Below are 21,550 nucleotides of genomic sequence, written 5' to 3'. Positions count from 1 at the left end.
TACAAAATTAAATTGAAATGATATCATATTCTCCAGTTAAACACATTGTACTACAAGTTTAAAGGTTAGCTCGAATGTTCTTCTGTCTTCTTTTGAGCTGGACAGCTGACATAAATGGATCTGTGTTTAACTGTTTTATACGATTGTTTAGCAGACAGACGCCTTGTCGTTTTGAACAACTTGATGGGGTTGGTGAGCTATATCAAAGGCTCCCATTAAGTTTGACAAGGCCCATACGGTTTATCATCAAACATAATATTTCCTCCCTAAAAGGGAAAAAAGAAAACCAGAGAGAGTGTAAAAATGGCGTCTGTAACAGAAATAGTGAAAAAATTGAATCTTCAGCCACACCCAGAAGGTGGATTCTACTGTGAAACTTTTAGAGACACATCTGTCACTCTCTCCACTTCTCAGCTTCCTTGTGCATGTAAGCTCACTGCCCTTTTAAGATTTTGTTTAAAGATAGATTTTATTGTTGCCCATTTGTAGTTTGTGATCTCAAGTGTGACACGACACCCACTATGAATAACTTTCTTTTTGCTAAATATAGCTAAGTAAAGATTATTGGGTGTCAAGTGAACTGATAAGAAGTGTTGATCAAATCTGCCAAAGTTTTCATCTTTCTGCTTCTGTTTTACATTCTTGTACTTGGGTTACCATGCCTTTGAATCTGTTGTAGCTTGATGATAGAACTTTTCATGTCACTTAACTTGCAAATGTTGAAACCGAAAATGGTATTGTGCAGATAAGGTTGATCGTGCAGTCAGCACAGCTATCTACTTCTTGCTACCTTCTGGGCATGTTTCGCACCTTCATCGAATCCCGTGTGCTGAAACCTGGCATTTTTATTTAGGAGAACCTCTTACGGTATGTATGCTACACCTACACGAAAACTTCTCGAGCTGTATGTGTTGCAAGAAAACTTTTTGAGTCATACATGTTGCACGAAAACTTATCGACTTGTATATGTGTGCAAGAAAACTTTCCGAGCAGTACATGTTGCATGATAACTTCCCGGGTTATATATGTGTTGCGCGAAAACCTGTCCAGCTGTATTTGTTGCTAGAAAACTTCTCGAGTCCTATATGTGTTGCTTAGTGACTTCTCGAGTCATATGTAACAAAAAAACTTCTCGGATCATATATTTCATCGTCTCATTTATGTTTTCAGAGACATTTGTAGAACACAGAACTTCTATATTTGATACCTTATTTCTTCAAAAGTCATTGTTTTGAGTCTTTTGACATTTTCGGTTTCGGGATTGTTCATTTCCGTGTTACATAGATTATCACTGATGTTTAATTGTGGTATTAATTCTACAGTAAATTTCTCTTATTGAATTTCTTGTGTTGTAACAGGTATTGGAGTTGAATGAGAGTGACGGTGAGGCGAAGTTAACCTGCCTGGGATCTGATATAATTGGAGGCAACCAGCAAGTACAGTACACTGTGCCTCCAAATGTATGGTTTGGTGCATTTCCAACAAATGATTTCATCATATCTGCAGATGGTGCAGTTGCTAAATCTGCTCCAAGGGATGGTCAGAGTCACTATTCGCTGGTAGGCTGCACTTGTGCGCCTGCATTTCAATTCCAGGATTTTGAGCTGGCAAGGCGCCCGGAGCTGCTTTCTCGGTTTCCAAACCATGAACATCTCATCTCAATGCTCACCTTTTCTGGTACAGATTAACCTGTACTCTTCAATGTACCATTCATCTTAAAAAGGAGAGGAATAAGAATTTTATGCTTTTTATGTCTAATTTCAGCGGATTTTCCATCAGGTTGACATAGAGTGTGCATTTGATTCAAATCGATCTGTATTTTTATGTTACTTCAGAAATCAAACTGAATTTTTAAGAATTAAAAATTAACCTAACCAGATCTAATTAGTTGATTCGTTTTGCTTTCTGCAAATCAGTAGTAGGCTAACAGTTGCCAGATGCGGCACTGATCATAGATTTACTTGAAATAATGTAAAAATGTACGTATACATGAATCACCATAACAGATATTAACCGTGTAAATAACTGAACATCCGACATCCTGATTAAGGTTTGGTTTGAGAATTTGATGCCATGAAACAGTTCCAAAAATCCAAGTAATATTTCAATTGGTAAATTACTAACTTTTGTTTGATCAAGTCTAGTGCATAATTCATTTTGTAATTCATTTACATCAACATAATGATTTTTATGAAATAAAGTTGCTAAATGAATTCTCACATAAACCAAAAACAGCAATGTTTATTTAGAAATGAATTTCACAAAATTTTATAAAATTCGTTTTAACCAAACACACAACAAATATCAATTGAACATGGTGAACGATCGGATTCTAAAGATAATAGAATCAAGAGAAAAGGAAAACATTTCTAGAACAAACTTATGCTCAAAAATAAAATTTAGATGAGCACAAAGACAGTATACATGAATTGGGGGCACTGTAACTGTAACAGAATGTAGCACCAACGACTATAACCAAAGTAATTCCAGAGTTATGTGTTTGGAGGGAAAGGGTAAACATGCACCAACCGAACATAGTTTTCTTTTGGTGTTGATAAGAGGAAAAATCCCAAATCTTGAACTAAAACAAAATTACCTAGCTCTGAGAACTGCATATAAAACATACTTTTGCATGCCACAGAGAGACAGGTAAGTCGGCATCATTGCATCAGATAGACCCGAAATTTCCTCTCCCAACATTAGCAAATGATGTTCAAAAGTTCTGTTTATATAGCTTCCTCCTCCACCCACACTTAGAATGCGAGAATCTGATATGCTCAGACAAATTCTCCCATCTCTGGATCAATGCCGCTCTAATATTTGCAGCACAGAATGAAACTCTTGAAGCAGAAGAATCGCATCAGTTAATCAAAATCAAGAAACTCCATTCTTTTTCTCATAGAGCCCTTCAAATCTGACGCTTCTCTCTCCGCCTTCTGAGCCTGACATAACAAGGGGATTGAGCTATTCAAAAGGCATGAAGATAAAGGATTTCAACAAATTTCATTACAAGGAAAACAATTTTGATTTCCAGAAGATAACAAACAAAAATAAACATTTATGGACACACTGGATGTCATAGAATTGCTCATTTACTTTCAGAACTTCTTAAGTTGTTGTTTCTTGATTAAGCTTATTTCTTCTAACATTTAAGATTGAGGTTTCGTTAAGATGAGGTGTATAACGTCCAATCATTTGAAACAAATACCGCCGCAGATCTTACATCTCCTTGATTATATTAAAACTAGGTCGATACCCGCGCGTTGCGCGGATGATATTGAATAATTTACTATGTTTTTTTTTTGTAAAATTATCTTAAAATCATTTTATGTTATTTGATAAAATACTTGAATTAGCTGATAGTATTATATAATCAGCTTAAACTTGAATTGTTATATAAGTAGCTCAAACTCCAAATGAGACTTCCCATCAATCAATATATTTTGTAGAGCACCAAACTAAATGAAAGTTACAAAAACAATTGGTTATGTTTTTCTATTGATATTCTCCATAATTAATTAAAAATGACCTTAGATATGAAGAAAATCTTTACATTTTCTATCAGTAACTAATATTTTTTTAATACTGGCTACCTTGATCCATTCTTTTGAAAATACAAATATTGTAATGTCGATTAAAAGATATCGCAACAAAGTAATGAAAAAAATGTTTCATAAGTGAGACTAACATACCAGGAAAAAAAAGAACATGTCAAAGAATCCACCGCAACGGAAAAAATGAATAATTTGAATATAAAGCAAAATCATAAATTTAAGGACAATAAATCTTAAAGTTTCTTCCACCAAATATGAGAAAAGTTGCTTAACATCACTTTTAGTTGATCTACTAAGCAGAATAGGATAATCAACAATATTAGAGTCCTTTGATGGTCCATCATTATGACATAAAATTCAGATGGCAGCACATTAGCATAAAGAAAAATTAAATAACATTGAGTTTTCCAGCAAATAAAAAACGCACAGAGAGTGCGAGTGAGCAAATATCTCAACCTCATTTTATTAATACTAAGCAGTATTGTCTTCATCTCTCAGCTTACGATTCAAGCTGAGGCCCACCAAACTGAAAGATATAGATATTTATTCGTCAGAATCATGCTTTAACATTGAGAGGCTTTCAATGCAACTCGAAATAAACTGACGTTCTAGACTGGTAACTTCCTACCCATCTTATATGTGAAATTTCGTGTGAGCGGCATGAGTTAATAGTTCTTGTTGGGACTCTTCTTTAAGTAAAATCTGCTAAATACGTTTGGATGGAAATTGGTCAAGAGGAAATCATTGAAAATGAAAGTTTGCTGTTATATAGAGGGCTAAGGATTTGATAATTTTTTGGTGGAATAGAGCTCACGCCATTGTAGGTATTTATATGTTTAAGATTGTTTAACAGTTTCAAAGATATAATGGCTACTTAAGAGAGTGCTTGATGGTTTTGAAGTAACTGTTCTATGGAGGATGAGAAGTTGAAGATATTTTGGAAAATTAAGACTACTTTGGTTCGAAGATGAGAAGTTGAAGACGTTTTGAAAAATTAGAAGTTATGGGAGAGTTAATGTACAGTTTAAGATAGATTAATTCACTAAAGTAAATAGGAGTTTAAGTGGATTTGAGATAAAATGTACACATGGCTAAATTATAGAAATCCACTTGTCAAAATGGTGTTGAAAGTTTTGTTAGAGCTCAGCTTTATAATATAGTATAGATTCAGTCTTATCATCAAGCATATGTCCAAATACTTACAGGCTTACAGCTACTTCAACACTTTTATTTTCCGCTTCAAATTTTCAAAGCTCTTCCTCGGAAATGCTTTAGTTCCTATTCCATCCTATCAACTGCACTCTACTTAACACAATGATTCCCTGAGATTTTCCAATAAGCCAGAAGACTTGGCTTGATAAAAGATTTTAACTTCTAAATACAGAATTTCCAAATTTTTTCTCCATTGCTGTTGAAGATTCCAAAAAAGGACGGAGCTTTATATTCCAAATCAAGTCTCTAACAAAAATATTAAATAGATGTCACAGGCCCCAAACTTTTATGGATTTGTTTAGTATTCCAGAAAGGAACAAATTCAAAAAAGTGCTCCTAATATCCATGTGAATCTATGAACATTAGCATAATGAACCAAAAGGCATCCTCACAATTTATCATATGATAATATTCTAGTAGTACGATCATGTAACCTCCATATTCCCCGTTTCATTCCCTTTAACCATGGTGCGCACAATTAAATTTCCAGAGCAAATATTGCACCAATTAAGATGGTCAGTTTCATGGAACTCACCCTTTTGATCACTAATTCTGAAACGCATGTCATATGGGACGGAAGCTCCTCCTTCTCCGAGTCCTATACAAGTGATAAAAGAAAGATAAAATGTTCATCAAGTAATCAAAAGTAGTCAAAAGATGTGGCGTAAAATGGTTGGAAAACAATACCAGTTCTCCAATCAAGACAACATTCTCTCCACGGATAACATATAGACCTAGGGGAATGTCGCAATAAAGATCTCCAACTATAACTCGATCACACGCACTTTCAAGAACAACATTAGCTGCAAAGACAGGGACTTTCTATCAGCATATGAGGTGCAAAACAAGTCAGCAAAATATAAGACTAGTTAAACTGTTATATTGGAAATAGTATTCAGTACCAAATTGATCAAAAGACCTAAGAATCCCCATGAGTTTTCGGCCATCTCGCAATAATACCAGAAGTTTTTCTGCAAAAAAAGAAAAAGAAACATTCAAACTTCACAGGTTAACTACAGAATATTCACCCAGAATTGCCAAGAAACACATTACTAAAATGAACAAGACAATCAAGAATTAAACAATTCAAACTTCACAGGTTAAGTACAGAAAATTCAAGCAAAATCAATTCAGAAATTAGAAAGATTACTGTCAAGATAGGTAGCAAGTGAAGTGGAGAGGAAAATATCATCGGGGCCAGCCCACGACATCATTTAAAGCTTCAAGAATCGATTCAACAACCTGCATTGGCTTCTTCACAAACCCTTTAACAGACCCACCAAACCAACCCTAATTTCACCTTCAAAAATCCTGAAAAAAAAGTTTTTTTGTTTTTTATTTTTAATCAAAAGAAGAAAATACCAAAAAAAATGCGGCCTTTTTCTAAAAGAGTTAGGTTTGCAACTTTTGACAAATTAGTCTTTGTGTTGAGGATGTTAAAAACACAGAAAAATAACAAAGAAGAGAAGAGATTTGATAGAGACTCAAATTGGAAGATGCTCACATTACTTCATAATAAGAAACACACTTACAGTTTAAATAGGAATAAACCCAACAACTAAATCAACTACTGCAGATTATTAGGAACTGAAAAATAAACGTGGTGAACATCCTCAACCACAATTCCTACAAACTAGCTAGAATCTTATCTTGACTTGGTCTCTTATTATCTAAACACAAATATCTAATAAATCTTAACACCTTCCCTTAAACTGATTCTGCAGAAACAGTTTAGAGTTAGTTTGCTACTTCTCCTTAATGTCTTGAACTGAACATACTCCAAGCATCTTCCTCAACTTCTCAAATGGTGGTTGCTTCAAAGACTTGGTTAAAATATCTGCAGCTTGTTCTCCGCTCTTACAATACTGCAACTCAATCTTTTCATCCTTGCAAAGATCTCTGAGAAAATGAAAACGAACATCAATGTGTTTGCTTCTCCCATGCATGACTGGATTCTTTGACAGTTTGATAGTCGACATGTTATCACAACAAATGATTGTTGGACCCTTTTGCTCATTACCAAGCACTTCAAACATTTTTCTAAGCCATAAGGCTTGACATGAGCTTGAAGCTGCTGCTACAAACTCAGCTTCAGTTGTGGAGAGTGTCACAATCTGCTGCTTCTTGGAGGACCACGAAATTGCACCAGAATTGAGCATGAAAACATGACCAGAAGTACTCTTTCGGTCATCGATATCGCCTGCATAATCACTATCTGTATAGCCAACAAAACCAGAGCCATTATTTCTTTTATAAAGAACACCAAAATCAATTGTACCCTGTACATATCTAAGAATTCGTTTAGCTGCATTAAGATGCATCTCAGATGGCTTTTCCATGTATCTACTAATCAAACTTACTGCATACATGATGTCAGGTCTCGTGGAGGTTAAATACATGAGACTTCCTACTATTTGTTTAAAGTAGGTGTTATCCACCTCATTTCCACCATTGTCTTTGCACAACTTTAGACCAGGCTCTGTTGGTGTTCCAGATGGCTTGCAATCAGCCATTTTAAATCTTGCAAGAATATCCTGTGCATACTTCTTTTGGTAAATGAAATTACCAACAGTAGTTTGTATGACTTCTAATCCCAAAAAATAACGCATTAATCCGAGATCAGTCATTTCAAACTCCTTCATCATAGACATCTTAAAATCATTAAACATTTGAACATTATTACCGGTGAAAATCAAATCATCGACATATAAACACACAATAAGCAAATTACCTCCTTCAGTTTTGACGTAAAGGGTGTGTTCAAAGGGACATTTGTGAAATCCCAGCTTGGCAAAGTGAGCGTCGATGCGACTGTACCAAGCTCGTGGTGCTTGTTTCAGTCCATAGAGGGCTTTCTTTAATCTGTAAACTTTTTCTTTCTTTCCTTTCTTCTCATAACCAGGTGGTTGGTCAATGAACACCTCTTCTTGTAAGTTTCCATGCAGGAAAGCTGACTTTACATCCAATTGATAAATTTTCCACGAATTTTGAGCAGCTAATGAAATTACCAACCTGATTGTGTCTTGCCGTGCAACCGGGGCAAACACTTCCTTATAATCAACACCATGCTTTTGCTTGTAACCCTTTGCTACCAAACGAGCTTTGTGTTTGTCAATTTCTCCCTTCTCATTCAACTTTGTTTTGAAAACCCATTTGACACCAATGGATTTCTGTCCTTCGGGCAAATCTGTCAACTCCCAGGTGTGATTTTTCTCAATGGACTCAATTTCTTTGTCCATTGCCTCCTTCCACTTCTTCTCTTTAGCAGCCTCATCATATGTGATGGGGTCGCTATCTGCATATAATGCAAAATAAGCATCATCATCATCAGAGTTTGAATCTCCGAAATCGTAATCCATCATCCATGCTGGCCTCTTTCTTATGTTTTCATCTCTCAAATTATAGCCATGCTCTTCTTCTGATTGTTGATCAGATTGAGTTTCTTGATCAGGTTGTGCAACAAGTGGAGGTGCCTGCTGCTCCTGAGTTTCAAAATTTTCTGCTGTCTCGTCATCGCAGACATCATCGTCAAGTATCTGATTTGGAACTGATTTGCCATCAGTCCAATTCCATTTGGCCTCTTCATTAAACACCACATCTCTGCTTATCACCACTTTCTTTGACTCTGGATTAAACAGCTTGTAGGCCTTTGAAGTTTCACTTACTCCAAGAAATACACATTTCTCACTCTTGGCATCAAGTTTCTTTCTTCTTTCATCAGGTATATGTGCATATGCAATGCATCCAAATACTCTGAAATGCTCAACGGAAGGCTTCTTTCCACTCCACGCCTCTTGAGGTGTCATATTTTTAACTGCAAAAGTTGGACTTCTATTTAAAACATGGATCGACCACATCACCGCTTCGGGCCAAAACCGTTTTGGAACTTCTCCGGTAGCAAGTAAGCTGCGAACCATGTTGAGGATGGTTCTATTCTTTCTTTCACTCACACCATTTTGTTGTGGTGTATGTGAAGTTGTCAGTTGTCTCCGAATGCCATTTGCTTCACAAAATGCATCAAAATCATTTGAACAGAACTCTCCTCCTCGATCTGTTCTTAGAGTCTTTATCTTTCTATCAGCCTCATTTTCAACAAGAGCCTTGAAACTCTTGAATGCAGAGAAAGCTTCTGATTTATTCTGCAAAAAGTACACCCAAGTTTTTCTACTCAAATCATCAGTAAAAGATATAAAGTATCTCTTTTTACCGTTTGATGTTGGATTGATCGGTCCACATAAATCTGAATGAACCAATTCAAGCACACCTCGAGCTCTCTCCGCTTTTCCACTTGGGAATGGATCTCTTTTATGCTTTCCAATAATGCATTCTTCACAAGTTTTTGATGGAGTAGTGATTGCTGGAAGTCCAGTAACCATTTGCTTTTGATGAAGAGTCCTCAAGCCATTAAAGTTTAAATGACCATATCTGTGATGCCACCTCCATGATGAGTTATCCTCTTTAGCAAACAAACAGGACTGCACCGTCGTGATCTTTAATGGAAACAACCTGTTTGAAGTCATTTTCACAATAGCAATAGAGCCTCTTTTTGGATCATAAACCTCACATTCTCCTTTAAAGATTGTGATCATATATCCCTTTTCTTGTAACTGTCCAGCACTCAAAAGATTAGTTTTCAAATCAGGAATATAAAAGACATTCGAAATGGTTTCAATGAAACCGTTCTTGGTTTTGATTTGTATATCTCCCTTCCCCCTAACATTAACAGTTGATTTATCCCCAAAACTGACAATGGAATGAAAACTTTCATCTAAATGAAGAAAAGAAAACTTACAGCCACTCATATGGTTGCTACAACCGGTGTCAACATACCAGGTCTCTTGATCAGGCTCCTCCAATGCATGAAAGGCCATTAGAAGTGTCTCTTCTTCCCTGTTCTCGACAAAATTTGACTTCTCACCCTTCTCCTTCGATAACTTTGTATAGCATTCATTTTTGTAGTGACCAAAGTTTCCACATCTGTAACATTCAACTTTAGACTTGTCTGGATACCTTTTTCCTTTTCCTTGAGAGTCATTATCTCTCTCGGAAACATAAGATGAATTGCCATCATCTCTATTGTCTCTGCCGCCCCTGTTTCCACGACCGCCTCTTCCACGACCTCGTCCGCTTCTACCTCGACCCCTTCCTCTGGTGCTTGAGGATTCAAGATACGTAGAGGCTTTGAGAGCTGTTTGTTCCTCCACATCATTTTTATGACTGAACTTTTGTTCATGAACAAGCAAAGAACTTTGAAGCTCATCAATAGACATACAGTCAACATCTTTAGACTCTTCAATAGCACATACTACATAATTCCACTTTGGTGTCAACGACCTCAAAATTTTCTCAACAATTTTTACATCTTCCATGTGTGCACCATGAAAGCGCATCTTGTTTGCAATCTCCATTGTTCTTCCAAAGAAATCAGTAATAGGCTCTGCTGATTTCATTTGAAGAGTCTCAAAGTCTCTTGTTAGAGCTTGAAGCAGTGCTCGCTTCACTCTAACTGTGCCAGAGTACTTCTTTTTCATGGAATCCCATATGTGCTTGGAAGTATCCTTTTGGAGAATAGTCTCCAAAATTGAACGATCAATTGCTTGAAACAAGTAATTCTTTGCTTTCAAGTCTTTAAGCTTTCGATCTGCCAAAGCCTTGGCTTGAGCTTCAGTGAGTATCTCTCTGTCAGCCGGTTCAGCTATCCCATTCTCAACGATGTCCCAGAACTCTTTCGACCTCAAGAAATTTTCCATTAACATGCTCCAATGATCATAGTGACCATCAAAGCGTGGAATCGCTGGCTGCACAAAACCGTTATTTTCAGAAGCCATATTTCTATTAGGCTCTGATACCAAATGTTAAAAACACAGAAAAATAACAAAGAAGAGAAGAGATTTGATAGAGACTCAAATTGGAAGATGCTCACATTACTTCATAATAAGAAACACACTTACAGTTTAAATAGGAATAAACCCAACAACTAAATCAACTACTGCAGATTATTAGGAACTGAAAAATAAACGTGGTGAACATCCTCAACCACAATTCCTACAAACTAGCTAGAATCTTATCTTGACTTGGTCTCTTATTATCTAAACACAAATATCTAATAAATCTTAACAGAGGACAGATGTGCATATCTTTTTCCCTCTTTTTTCTTTTTTCATTATTTTATTTTATAGCGACACAGTTTACTTTTATCCATGTTTGAGAAATTTTTATTGTATTAAAACTACATTTATATTTTTCCTAAAATAATTTTAATTTTAAATATTATATGTATTAACATACTACTCATATGTATATTTAACATTACTAGTTTCGCATTACGTGCTATGCACGTGGCTCGTAACGTAACTCGTCAAAATATATTAATAAATTTATTATAATTATATTAATTTTTTATTTATAATTAATATTAAATTAGTTAAGAATTTTTGTAAAAATAAATATAATATATTTGGTTATTAAATTTTTTTCACAGTGAATTTATTCTTTTTTTGGTTTTATAATAATCATAATTAATTAATTAATTTAATTTTATTAATAATATCTTTAAAAATAATAAGATAGAAATTTAAATAAGATTATATTGACCAAATACAGTATTTTAATTTTGTAATTCAATCAAACTAAAAGATAGTTATTCCTACTAATTTGGAGACAATTTAGTTATTTTTACATACTAACAACTAAATTGGAGATAATTTAGCTATCTATTCTATTTAGGACTTTATTTACAATAGTTATTAATTAAATAATTAATTAGTTAATTACTATAAAACCTTTATTTAGTAGTAAACTTAAAAGGATTATTTAGTACAGGGGCGGATCAACTCTTAGGCTAGGGTAGGCTTCAGCCAGAGCTGCCGCCGGAAAATCGGAAGTTAGTTATGGTTTGGTGGCGAGGCGTTGTTAATCGACACTGCTATGTAAAACGTTGTTTAGCGTTCAGCCTAGGCTGAGGAAGAAGAAGACTTTCTTTTTAATATTTTCCATGCCCTTTTCTTGGACCAGATCTGTTTCCAAAGTAATCAGGGCCCATTTATGTTTGTTTAAACTTTAACTAAATTACCATCAGAAATATTTTGTCCAATTTCACTTATTTTCGAACTCTTTTTTCTAATTTTGCAACTTAAGTTTCCAAATTCTATTCATAAAAAAAATAGTTCCCAAATTCTCAAATTGTAATTGCTAAAATTTTCACTTATTTTCTAACATAATTCTTCAAATTTTATAATTTAATCTTTAAACTTTTTATTAAAAAAAAACTAAAGTAAAATATTTTACTATTAATTATCAATTCTAATAATTTATAATTTTCTTCTCTTTTAGAATAAATTACCTTTAAGCTATTGTATTTTTTATGTTATATCGATACAAAATTATTTATAATTGTATTTGTATAATGATTTTTTTTAATATTCAATCCTCGAACTTTAATAATTTTCTAAATTTTTCTCTAAAAAACTTACATGTTATTTTAGCCCGGGCTGAAAAAAATTCCTGGATCCGCCACTGATTCAGTAAATTTGCCTGTCCCCCCAATCCGTGCTTCTATATATAGTATAGATAGATAGATAATAGAACAGAAAAATGCAATTTGATTGTTATTATAAAATTGAAAAATTTAGATTAAATTATAATAAATTATAAAGATCTGGATTCTTTTTACCATTAGGTCCTATAAATATGATAAACTTTTAATTTGACTGCGTGGATTCATAATCTTCGGTCATTCCTTAATCGATAGTGATGTTTATATAAATTTTTGAAGACACACTTGGCTACCAATTTAATGGTTGATTTGACCTTCTGTTTAAAGCCAAGAGTTTTCAATGTCCAAGCAGACAGATTCATAGTTAACTCTGAGCCTACAACTTTAAATAGGACTAAGCATTCCGTTGTAACGATCTCGTACAACCACATATATCAGAAGGATACTATAAACAATTCATCCGCCTCGTCTTGTTTGCCTACGCGAGATATGATATGACAGAGTATTCTGCTCTTATGCTCCGCCAAACACTTTATTCCTTAGTTATTTCATGATTTTCACGGAATTTTTATAGTAGGTCTATTCAGTTGTAAATTTATTTAGTCTTTTCCTCTTTTCTCTTGTATCAATAAAAAATAAAAAAGTGAATAATAAGGAGAATGGAATTTATTTTAACTTCTTAAATTAATTTATAATAATGTAGTAAATGAGTAGGCATGGATGAATTCATTATCTATGGCCGGGTTTGGCAGACTCGTGCATGATTTGGACGGACTCGAGCCGAACTTGACATTTTTCAATGTAAGTTTAAATTTGACCCCGATTCAGTTTGAGCCTATTATTTACTGCATAAGACCGGCCGTTATAATATATTTTTCAAAGTCGGATTGAACTTGTGCAACCTATATTAAAGATGAGTTGTATAAATCCCAATTTGTTTATAAAAACAGACATAATACAAATTTAGACCGAACTTTATGCAAAACGTTAGTATTCAAGCCAGGTCTAAGCAGACTAAAACCTGGACTCGATTCAATGATTAGATACACATTGGTGTGAAGTCTAACTATATTAAATTAGCCCTTCGATCATCAAATTCTTTTAAAAATGTAATGTAGCATTTCAAATTATAAGAGACTATTTTTTTATAGTCTTATTTTAAAAGTTGATAGAAAGATAGGAATTCGATGAATTAATTTTTTATTATAAGAAAAACAGATAAATAATTCTGAATGAGCTATAATAGGAGACAATATTTCCTAATAACATTTAAATCATACATCTTTTGATGCCTTTGAGAGGAAAACTTTTTTTTCCAGAGGTAAGAAATAGATTAATATGTTGAAGGCTTATATGGTAATGAAAGTCATATAACAAATATTTAAATTTATGATCTTTCCAAATGAAAAGAAAATAAGATAATTATAAAAACAAATAAAACTATAGAGTACAAGCAAAAATTAATTGAAAGAGAGTGACTAAGCCGGAACTCCGTCAAATTTGCCAACACGGCTCTTTTCCAAGAGAGCGGCGTCTTAATTCCAAGAAACCCGTTCGATTTTTCAATAATACATTATACAATTATTGAAACGAAAAGAGGATAACTGAACCCACAAGGTGAGAAAAACTAACCTAAGAATCAATGAAAATGAAAAAAAAAAATAGAAAGTAGGGAAAAATGGTGTTATATTGTGCTAGTACAATCAACCAATGGCAAAAACCCAATTCAATGGTAACAAAGGCCATCAGGCAATTGCTAGCACAAAAATACATTTATGTATGTGATAATATATGGACATCCATATAAATGTAAATTCCTGTAATTATTTTTGAAGAATGAATTCAGACAACCTTAGCCCCAATGATTAGCTTCATCAGCTCTTATTATCTCATGAGGCCACAAAAACTTCAACCATAAGTATCTGCACATTTGATGTCAAAATTAGATTAGCTATTTATTAATTATCTTAATTTACTGACTGAAAAAAGTAAAATTCAATATAATAAAGTCTTATATGTTTATAATACCATAAAATATTTTATGTTTGCAGCTGACCATAAGCAATTCAATAGTTATATCTCCAGAACTATATCTGCAATTGAAATTAAAAAATGTCAATTAAAACATCAGCTTAATATATACACATATAAATAAATAATTTGTTAAAACTTACATTCAGAATCTGTCTTCACCCATTTACTTCTATTATTATCATCCTCGTCATCACTATCAGAGTTGTGTTTGTTCTCCAAGTACTTCTTTGCTGTTGAACTTGAACTTGAACTTGAACTTGGATTTTGAGGATATATTTTCTTATGAAGTATTGCTCTCAATATCTGTATTTAATCAGTCCACATATATAAACATTTCTCAGTTTAGAATGAATAATCAAGAACGATCATTTTTAAAAATTTACCCAAAATAATGTTTTGATTTCACTAAATTCTAATTACATCAATTATATAATTGACATGCTGCATATATAATTCATTAAAAGTATATAAAGTAGTACATATTTTATTTTTTAATTTATCAGTAAAATACTAAAATTACTGCAATTATACTAAAATTACTAGTAATTTCAAAAATTAAGTTAAAATTGGTGAAAATAAATTTCTTAATGAGATTTGATGGAGACTAAAAGATTTAAATTTTGTGAACCCTGATAAAGAAGTTACCTTTTCCAGTCTAGATTCAGGGATCTGATCTCTTGGACTTGGAGTAGGTGCAAATCCACCTCTGCAAACAAACATTTTCTTGAGCAGAATAGAAAATGATTTTTTATTTATTGCATTATTATTTGTATTATCCACGTATAATCCTCTTCCTGATCTGCCTACAACTATATTATTTCTGCTGCAATCTTCCTCATCATCTTCCAGGATTGAATTTCCATTGACGGACGTTGATCCATCTTGTTTGTGCAATAACAAGTTCAGCTCATTTTGAATCTTTTGCACTTCTTCAGGTGTAAGTTGTTCGAGATGATGCTGAGATTGATTTTCTTGAACAAAGTTTGGCTTGATATTTTCTTCTTTTATGGCATTATGGTTGCTTCCAAATGTACCTATTGCCAGTAATTCATGAGGCCAATCGCTGAATTCTTCCTTCCTGGCAGCTGGTTCTTTCTGGAATTGAGCTGAAATGGACAAGAAAAAACGGGGTTAAATGTTTTTGAGTATACAAAATAGTTCCCGAATTATCATAAGTTATACAACGGGTTACCGAAAGAGAGGAGAATAAGCTTACAATGAACAGAAATAGGATTGAGTTTGTTGGTGCCGAGTCTGGCATTGAATTTGTTTTGCATCCAACTAAATATCTGCATGAGTTAATTAATTAGCTGAGTATCTTTAATAAAACTGTACTTTAACATTTTTTTTTATCGCTAGGAAGCGTGAGCGTTTGTGGAAATAATTGAACCTACAACCTAACAGATTGATACTTATTACTTATCCCATCTGAGCTGTATCTCATTGGTTACATAACATCTTTTTAAATGAGAATTAATGCAAAATGTAATCAGAAAATTTGATTATTATTACCTTCATTTGATTGAACTCTATATCCGAAGATCGCAGAGCTGTCAATGGACAGAATTAGTGCCGGCTTGGAGAATTGAAGAGATCCTGTAAGTAAGCCAGCGAGAAATGAAGTGTGGTAATGAGTTATATAGAGTAGAGGTTTGATAAATTCCATAGACAAGCTGGTAAGTGCCAATGCATACACCATTGGTGCAAGTTCCCAAAAGCACTTCACTTTTGCCGCCTTTTCTTTCTCTTTCCCTCATCTATTTGTCGCCTTTTCTCCAACTCCATTGTTTTTTTCCTTTTTCTTCCAAATTATCACTATAGTATATGCAATCATCTACCTAATTCCTAATAGTATCAATCTCTTGCATAAAAATGCCATCGAGTTGTTAGTCCAAACTAGAGTGTTATCGAGTGAGATCAATTCACGATAGCTATTAATTGTTCACCGGTATCTGATAGCTGTTAGAGTATAAGTGTTTGATGAGATTTAATTAGATATAACTATTTATATATAAAATGACTGTTAAGTGTATAATTTTTATTTTTATTTATTAATGATATTATATCATATATTATTTAATAAAAATATTAAGAATTATTTTTTTTATAAGAAGCAATATTTAGTTTAAATTTATTTAGATATTTTTTTGATAAATTTATAATAATTTTTTTAAAAAATTATTAAATTATAGTTGTTTTAATATAATAAAATAATTTTATATAATTTATAAATGATTAGAGTATTTAAAAATAATTTTATATATTTAAAAAATAATATATTCTAGTAGGGGTAATTTTTTCTAAATAATTAAAAATATTAAAACAAATATCAGTTGTTGGCATAAAACTCTAAAATGGAGTTTTTCAAACAGCAGTTGTTGGATGTTTAAAAAGCTCCAAAAAACTCTAAAAAATTCTCACCAGACACTTTAATAGAGTTTTTTGAAAAGTAAAAGCTAAAAACTCCACCAAAAAACTGAACCAAACACCCCTTAAATTGACTCAAAAGTTATTTAAAATTAATTTTGATATTAAAAATGTGAAGTTAATTATCAAATCGAGTTCGAACTTCAATATATGCCCAATTTAATAAATTCACGAGTCTGATCAAATTTTAATTTCCTTTATCCTTAATAGTTATATATGTTTAAAATAAGACTATTATTTATATAAAATAATTTAATTTTAAATATCTATATAAATAATCAAATCTAATCGATAGTAGCATAATTTGACTCGATTTGGTTATAATCCTTATAATCATATTTACTTCTCAAGAAAAAAAAGTAGACTACTATTTACCGTCCTTAAATTATTAGGTATCGACGTATCGTCCCCTCTTTTTATCTAAATACCCCTTTACCTTTTACTAATTCTAAAACTCACAATCAATTCTCTCAACTCACATTCAAACACGAAAACGAATAATAAAATTTTCGAGTGAAAATGACGGCATCTAATCGAAGAAAAGGACGAGATAGCACAGTAAAAATTTATTTTATTTTTAATTTTTTTTATAAGAAATCCCATGAGGACGCACCCAGATTGCATCTCACCAATATGGTGGGACACAATATGGGTGTGTCCCACCAATTTGCTTATGTGTCATTCATCTAAGTGGACTTGAGGGAAATGGAGGGGATTTTGGACTTGAGGGGAGCCATTCCCAAAAAGATTTACCTCGGCTAATTTTTTGGAATCTTAATACTCATTTTCCGATGAAGTGGAATCATAATCGGCCATTATAATTTCGGAATTATAATGAGGTTGAGAAAAAAAAATATTATATTTTGGTTAAAAGGACAAAGAGGTAATTTAGAGGGGGCAGTACCTAATAAATAGAAGCGGTATATACAAGGATTTATATCCCACTGTCAGCATATGGAAGTTTAAGAACATTATTTTTGTTTTGAAATTTTGGATGTAATACAAGAAATAAGTTTAAATTAAAAATTGGACAAGTAGTAGTATACAATTGTTAAAATAACTTGAAATCACTCATTTCTTGGAAATTAGCCAGACATTGGAAAACACAGAAACTAGCTAGGAAGGAGTTGAAGTAGAAAATTGTAAAAGAGGCAGCCATCTTCCCATGGGAATGTCTCTCACTAACCGGACCGGCCGCCTTCTTCATCTCTCACCATGTTGCCACCGCCCTTGACCTGCTTATTCAATTCCCATTTCTCACACATATTTTAACTTCTTCTAGTAATTGGTTCAGAGAAATTCTGTGGCTTGTCGCTCTTCATAGTGTGTTCTCACAAAAAAAAATCATATATTCTTTGCTCAATAGTCAATACTTTACAAAAAATTGTTGTAGAAAAATATAATAAGTTACTGTGAGATTATTAAATTGTGAGATATCTACAAGATCCAAATGATTTTTTTCTAAGTTTTGGGTTGGAAGAAGTTGCCGGAACGAAAGATTCTGCATGAAATTGAAATTAGAAGATAAAATAATGAGAAAGAATGAGATTTGTAACATATAAGGGTGACAAAGCCCTAGATATAGGTCCACCAGCATGAAATCTCTAGTATCTTGCGATTATATACTGAAAATGTTGGTCGTGTAATCAAATGGATCCTTGGAAATGAATCCCTTAATTAAGGATCATGCAAAATTTACTTACAAACAAATCCCTATCCCTATTGTCAACTTGATCTTTAAGCTTCAGATTGAGCAGATAGTGTTTACAATAAGTTTCAAATAATAAGAATTTTATATGGAAAAAACACCGCTAATATGGCATTTAACATAAACCTGTAAATGATAGTATAAGTTTTTATAGATTTATAAAATGAGTACTGGAAATCAATTGAAACTTCAGAGTGAACCTCGTCAAGAGTCCATAAGCACATGGAGAAAGTGATGGAAGGTGGTGTGATTAGAGTAGTGGGAAATGAGAGATGCATGGTTGTAGTGTATTGGGAAGATGGAGAAGCAGGCTTTCGTTGCCACGTGAACTTGTCCATTCACGTGGGAAACCATGCCTACAAGTCGTGGCTTTGTTCCAAATAATTTTAGAATTTCTTGTATTTTTCGTTAACACTACAATATTGGATTTTGACCAGACCCACAAGTGTCAATTAATGTATGTTTATGGATCGGTTAATACAGTTTTCAAGATGGTTCATAATCCTACGTGGCGAATTAAATTCACTTAAAAATTTCTCGTCGCTAAAGCTTTGGTCTCACCCTTCCAATTTCCTTATTTGTTGGGAATTAAATATCGTATATCTTCGAATATTTTTGAATTTGAATCCGATTTATGCAAATAGAAGTAAAATTCTTTAATTCCCATTGGATTGAAGAAAAATGGCGTCACATTAAATACGATTGACTCTTGTCGTCCTCTTCTAAAACAATATTCTCCCATATCATATGTAATGTAGGTGGTCCATATATGTGGTCCTGCAATGGCTTTCTTGTGTTGTGAAGACTTAAACTGTAGCTAACACCAACCAATATATACGTCCGTACCATGCAACTATCATTTATATTAGTGGCAAAATGCGTTTATTGGGTCCAAATTATTTGGAGATGATGACACTTTGTATTAATTCACTTCACATCAATATTAATCATTCTTAATTACCAAGTAAGTACATTATGTTATTTTTATTGATGGATATAGGGAAGCGAGATGAGTAGGTGTTAGTCAAAGTTCATCGAGATGTAAATGAGTGTGTTTATTACGAGAGAGGTTTGGTACAAAAGCATGTGAAGCCAACAGATTATTGGTTTTGGCTTTGGGCTTTCAAGGATTTGGTTCACTCTATATTTAGAAATCTCGACACCCACATTTTCAACTTGTCCATAAATGGAAACTAACCCATGTTCTTACGTCTTGCCGTGCCTTTTGTGGCTTCTGCTAGCCAGCCCTCCATTTTGTCTCATTACCTAATACCTAGTAGCCACAAACATGGATGTATATAGCCAATGTGGGTCTCAATTTGGATGGCTAAGACGTTTCTAAATACAGATTGTGAGTTTGAACCACGCCTTCCTAACTAACAAACTAACAAATGAGACTCTAAAGAATTGATTTCAATCTTTGACCAAAAGAAAAAAAACAAACATGGATAGAATTATGAACTGTGGTAAAACAAACATGGATAGAATTATGAACTGTGGTATAAGATCATATCCAAGCTGACTCTAAAAATAAGTTGGATTTTATCACTAATTTAATTTTATAAACTGTCACGACTCAATTTATTGAGCCGAGACCGGCGCTAGGGAATGAAAGTGGTAGCTCCGAAACCCGTAGCAAGCCTAAAACCACTAATAATTTTTTGCGAATAAAAATGTAATATCATACATAAAACGTTTTCAGAAAACTCTTTTAATTAATACACTTATAGATATTAAAGTATCATATCAGAGTTTATAATATAAAATAGCATTTAAAGTTAAAGCGTCTATCTAACACTGACAACTACTGACTACTGCAGCTCTAAGAACTTATACTTATGCAAGTCCAATGACTTTTGGCACAGTGGAGATGGTTTGTCTGATTTGACTCTGTCTACCTACAAACATCAGAGTGAGGGGGTCAGTATTTTGGGAAATACTGAGTGAGTTCACTTTTACAGATGGTATTATAATCAAAATCATATAAACATCTAACATACTCGTAAATACTTGAATGATCAATTCATAGCTCAAGCATCAAACATCACACAATTATACGATTCGACTGAAACCCTAATCCAAAGATTCTTAAAATACCAACTACAGAACCTTATGAGTTTAATTATAGCAGCATCTGGACCGGGAACAAAGCCATCGTCGCCACATATCTGCGTTGGGTCTCTGGGCCGGGAACAATGCCACCGTCGCCACAGCTTCCCTTTAAGTTTTGGCCGGGAACTAAGCCACCATCGCCATTTGATTTAAAAGTTCATACGAAACTCTACGACACAAGATTATCTAACCTCAGTACTGGTGATCACTCAGTCCTATTGACGCCCAATAGGTAGCACGTTTCTTCGGATCGTTAGAACAAAGTTCATCACAAATCAGATTAATAAACATATATCCATAAGGATAACGCGACAGGCAAAGTATATAATATAACAAAGATAAAGCAGATAGTTCAAATAAACAATACACAAAAGTAAACTGCAAACTCACAGTGACCGCTATCCAAAATTACGTTATCGTCCGATCACGTAGGTTCCATGCGTCATTCAATTACGTAGCTATTTCAGCTCGTCGGCCCGGTAGCTTGTCGATATGTCAATTGCCTATTCAAGTCACGCGTTCATAAACGTAACTTAGTATCAACATCCTAATCATACTCTTTATGTTCTAAGTCTAAATTTCACGTTTTCGGAGTCCGTAGGTAAAAATCAAGTTGAAACACTTCGCGTCTGAACTCGGGACACCATTTCCACTTCTAAACAGGCTTGGCATACCTTGCCAAGCTTCCCTCACGTCGTGAGGGGTCCCCTCACGTCGTGAGGCACTCCCTCACGTCGTGAGGATGTGTTTTCCGACTCCAAATACGATACCGACGTGTTCTCGGCATGTTTCAGACCTCCTAACACATATCCATTATCATAAAAATACTCCAAACTAGGGGTGAGCAACGGTCGGTTCGGTCATCGAACCGCCCAGAAATTCAAAACCGTTCGGTTTTTTTAAAAATTTTGGTCACCGAACCGTATTAACCAAATTATATCAAAACCGTATTAATCAACCGAAATATTACGGTTCGGTTCGGTTCGGTCGAAAACCGTAATATTTTTT

The 21,550-nt window shown here is 33.6% G+C and overlaps 3 protein-coding genes across 3 annotated transcripts; 1 reads left to right on the top strand and 2 right to left on the bottom strand.

Moving 5' to 3' along the window:
- The first annotated feature begins 220 nt into the window (after positions 1–220).
- LOC126666939 (uncharacterized) lies at positions 221–1,778 on the top strand. Its single transcript, XM_050359866.2, has 3 exons — positions 221–427; positions 746–867; positions 1,359–1,778. Exons 1-3 carry the CDS (start codon positions 304–306, stop codon positions 1,686–1,688), a joined length of 576 nt encoding a protein of 191 aa, XP_050215823.1. The 5' UTR covers positions 221–303; the 3' UTR covers positions 1,689–1,778.
- Positions 1,779–2,347: 569 nt separating this feature from the next.
- On the bottom strand, positions 2,348–6,192 carry LOC126670173 (sm-like protein LSM1B). Its single transcript, XM_050363838.2, has 5 exons — positions 5,917–6,192; positions 5,669–5,737; positions 5,454–5,569; positions 5,302–5,364; positions 2,348–2,942 (listed from the first exon to the last, which is right to left on the bottom strand). Exons 1-5 carry the CDS (start codon positions 5,978–5,980, stop codon positions 2,865–2,867), a joined length of 390 nt encoding a protein of 129 aa, XP_050219795.1. The 5' UTR covers positions 5,981–6,192; the 3' UTR covers positions 2,348–2,864.
- Positions 6,193–14,294: 8,102 nt separating this feature from the next.
- Positions 14,295–15,739, bottom strand: LOC126668719 (protein DEEPER ROOTING 1). The gene is made up of 5 exons (XM_056104711.1): positions 15,698–15,739; positions 15,488–15,584; positions 14,941–15,401; positions 14,436–14,598; positions 14,295–14,354 (listed from the first exon to the last, which is right to left on the bottom strand). Exons 1-5 carry the CDS (start codon positions 15,737–15,739, stop codon positions 14,335–14,337), a joined length of 783 nt encoding a protein of 260 aa, XP_055960686.1. The 3' UTR covers positions 14,295–14,334.
- Positions 15,740–21,550: the final 5,811 nt, after the last annotated feature.

The sequence above is a fragment of the Mercurialis annua genome, linkage group LG2, assembly GCF_937616625.2.
Source record: "Mercurialis annua linkage group LG2, ddMerAnnu1.2, whole genome shotgun sequence".
NCBI classification, from domain to species: Eukaryota; Viridiplantae; Streptophyta; class Magnoliopsida; order Malpighiales; family Euphorbiaceae; genus Mercurialis; species Mercurialis annua.
Note: the sequence above shows the minus strand (reverse complement) of the source record. Positions and strands in the feature narration are given on the sequence as shown.

Coding starts and splice junctions, on each gene's coding strand:
- LOC126666939 (XM_050359866.2), top strand. CDS start 304: ATGGCGTCTGTAACAGAAATAGTGAAAAAATTGAATCTTCAGCCACAC. Junction 428..745: donor TTCTCAGCTTCCTTGTGCAT/GTAAGCTCACTG, acceptor GGTATTGTGCAG/ATAAGGTTGATCGTGCAGTC. Junction 868..1,358: donor ATTTAGGAGAACCTCTTACG/GTATGTATGCTA, acceptor GTGTTGTAACAG/GTATTGGAGTTGAATGAGAG.
- LOC126670173 (XM_050363838.2), bottom strand. CDS start 5,980: ATGATGTCGTGGGCTGGCCCCGATGATATTTTCCTCTCCACTTCACTT. Junction 5,738..5,916: donor ACTTGCTACCTATCTTGACA/GTAATCTTTCTA, acceptor CTTTTTTTGCAG/AAAAACTTCTGGTATTATTG. Junction 2,943..5,301: donor CAGAATTAGTGATCAAAAGG/GTGAGTTCCATG, acceptor TTGTTATGTCAG/GCTCAGAAGGCGGAGAGAGA.
- LOC126668719 (XM_056104711.1), bottom strand. CDS start 15,739: ATGAGATACAGCTCAGATGGGATAAGTAATAAGTATCAATCT. Junction 15,402..15,487: donor GCTTATTCTCCTCTCTTTCG/GTAACCCGTTGT, acceptor TGTCCATTTCAG/CTCAATTCCAGAAAGAACCA. Junction 14,355..14,435: donor GGTGAAGACAGATTCTGAAT/GTAAGTTTTAAC, acceptor TTTCAATTGCAG/ATATAGTTCTGGAGATATAA.